At 41.1% G+C, this 2224-nt stretch overlaps 1 protein-coding gene across 1 annotated transcript; it reads right to left on the reverse strand.

Moving 5' to 3' along the window:
- Positions 1-1086: 1086 nt before the first annotated feature.
- On the reverse strand, positions 1087-1611 carry LOC145164332 (uncharacterized). Its single transcript, XM_079083057.1, has one exon. It carries the CDS (start codon positions 1609-1611, stop codon positions 1087-1089), a length of 525 nt encoding a protein of 174 aa, XP_078939183.1.
- Positions 1612-2224: the final 613 nt, after the last annotated feature.

Genomic DNA, 2224 nt, shown 5'->3' on the forward strand with positions numbered 1-2224 from the left:
AAACCGAGAAGTCATCCATAAAGACCTCCATGAATTTATCGATCATGTCATGAAAGATGGCTATCATGCACCTTTGTAATGTAGCGGTGCATTGCATAATCCAAAAGGCATGCACCTATATGCGACTGTTCCACTTGGGCACGTAAAAGTGGTCTTCTCTTGATCTTGTGGGTCGATTGGAATTTGAAAATACCCCGAAAAGCCATCTAGAAAACAATAATATAGATTATCGGAGAGCCTTTCTAGCATTTGATCGATAAATGGTAACGGGAAATGATCCTTATATGTAACATCATTTAGTTTTCTGTAGTCGATGTAAACGCGCCACCCGGTTACTGTTCTTGTTGGAATTAACTTGTTGTCTTTATTAGTAACCACCGTCATTCCTCTCTTCTTTGGTACCACTTGCACCGGACTTACCCATGGGCTATCGGAGATCGAATAAATGATACCCACATCTAATAATTTAACCACCTCCTTTTTGACAACTTCTTGCATATTTGGGTTAAGTCTTCTTTGGCGTTGAACTACAGGTTTGCCTCCTTCTTCTAAGTTAATTTTATGAGAACAATAAGCTGGACTAATTCCCTTGATGTCAGTTATATTCCATGCTATAGCACCTTTCCTCTTCCTTAGCACTCCCAAAAGGCTTTCTTTTTCATGTTTGGCTAGATCAGCAACTATAATTACGGGTTTTTGTTCCCCATCTTCAAGAAATGCATACTCCAAGTGATTAGGTAGAGCCTTAAGTTCATATTTTGTGTTCTGAATGTTCAACACGTCGAGTCCAGTGGGGGGGGGGGGGCTCGTCGAGTTTTGAGTAAAATTCGCGACTGATCGGGTTTCTTTGAATGGACTCGTCGAGTCGGTCGAGGCTACTCGGCGAGCCAGGTGTTCTGCACTTTTGATTAGATCATTATATTCAGCTTCCTCAAGCAATCTCTCTATTTCCAGCAGGTCTCTTTCAGCATCAAATTCTTCTTCAAGGATGACGGTGGACTTGTTTGTCTTATCTTCATTCCATTCCTCCACTAACTCTTCCAACATATCAACCGAAAATGTTGTGTCATCACTATTCCTTGCATGCTACATAACTTGATCAACCCCAAAAGTTACTGATTCGTCTCCTACCCGAAGAGTAAGTTTAGAATCTCGCATGTCAACTATAGCACTCGCGGTGTTTAGGAAAGGTCTTCCAAGTATGATCAGGACTTGAGGGTTTGCGTCCATATCTAATACTATGAAGTCCGCGGGGAACACGAACTTATCAACTTTTACCAATAGATCTTCGTATATTCCTCTTGGGAATGTGACCGTTTTATTTGCTAGGTGAATTGTCATTCGAATTGGCCTCGGCTCCGGAAGATCTAATTTCTTGAAGAATGAGTACGGCATGAGATTTACACTTGCCCCTGAATCAGCCAACGCATAAATAGTAGCTAAGTTTCCGAATTGACAAGGCAAGGTTAAGCTTCCCGGATCACCCTTCTTCTTAGGCAGTTTGTTCAACATGGCAGCTGAACAGTTTTCATTTAGGACCACTTTCTTCACCTCTTCCATATTTTTTCGATTAGTTAGAAGCTCCTTGAGGAATTTGGCATATTTAGGCATTTGTGCAACCGCCTCTATGAATGGAATATTAATTTGAAGAGCCTTTATGTGTTCCAGAAACTTCTGGTAGTCAACATCATTCTTTTCTTGTCTAGCTCGAGCTGGAAAGGCAGTGGAGGCTGATATGGCTTGACAGGAGGCTTGTTTTTCTGTTCAGGTGGGGGACTCGTCGAGTCCGTAACTTCGACTCGGCGAGTCGGGTCGGGAATTTGTGATTTTTCATGTTCTGCTTCTTCCTCTGGAACCAGCTTAGGATCTTCTTGCTGAATAGGGGCCAGAGGAGTTATAATCTTCCCACTCCTAGTTGTCACGATATTTATATGTGCACCTTTTGGGTTACTTTCGGTATTACTAGTAAGTCCACCCGTTCGTCTCTCGTTCACTTGTTGTGCAAGTTGGCCTAGCTGCTTTTCTATATTGAGAATAGATGCTTGCTGATTCCTAAGCAGAGCTTGTTGATCTTTCATCATGATTTGGTGTTCTCTCAACATATTTTGTTGATCTTTGATTGCAGCATCGGTGATATGGGCTTATTTAGTCATAGAAATCATTCATTATCTTATTAATTATTGTTGATTTTATATCATTTTATGGACAAAAGGTACTTAATTAG

The sequence above is a fragment of the Lactuca virosa genome, chromosome 3, assembly GCF_052849685.1.
Source record: "Lactuca virosa cultivar CGN04683 chromosome 3, Lactuca_virosa_CGN04683_v6, whole genome shotgun sequence".
Classification (NCBI taxonomy): domain Eukaryota; kingdom Viridiplantae; phylum Streptophyta; class Magnoliopsida; order Asterales; family Asteraceae; genus Lactuca; species Lactuca virosa.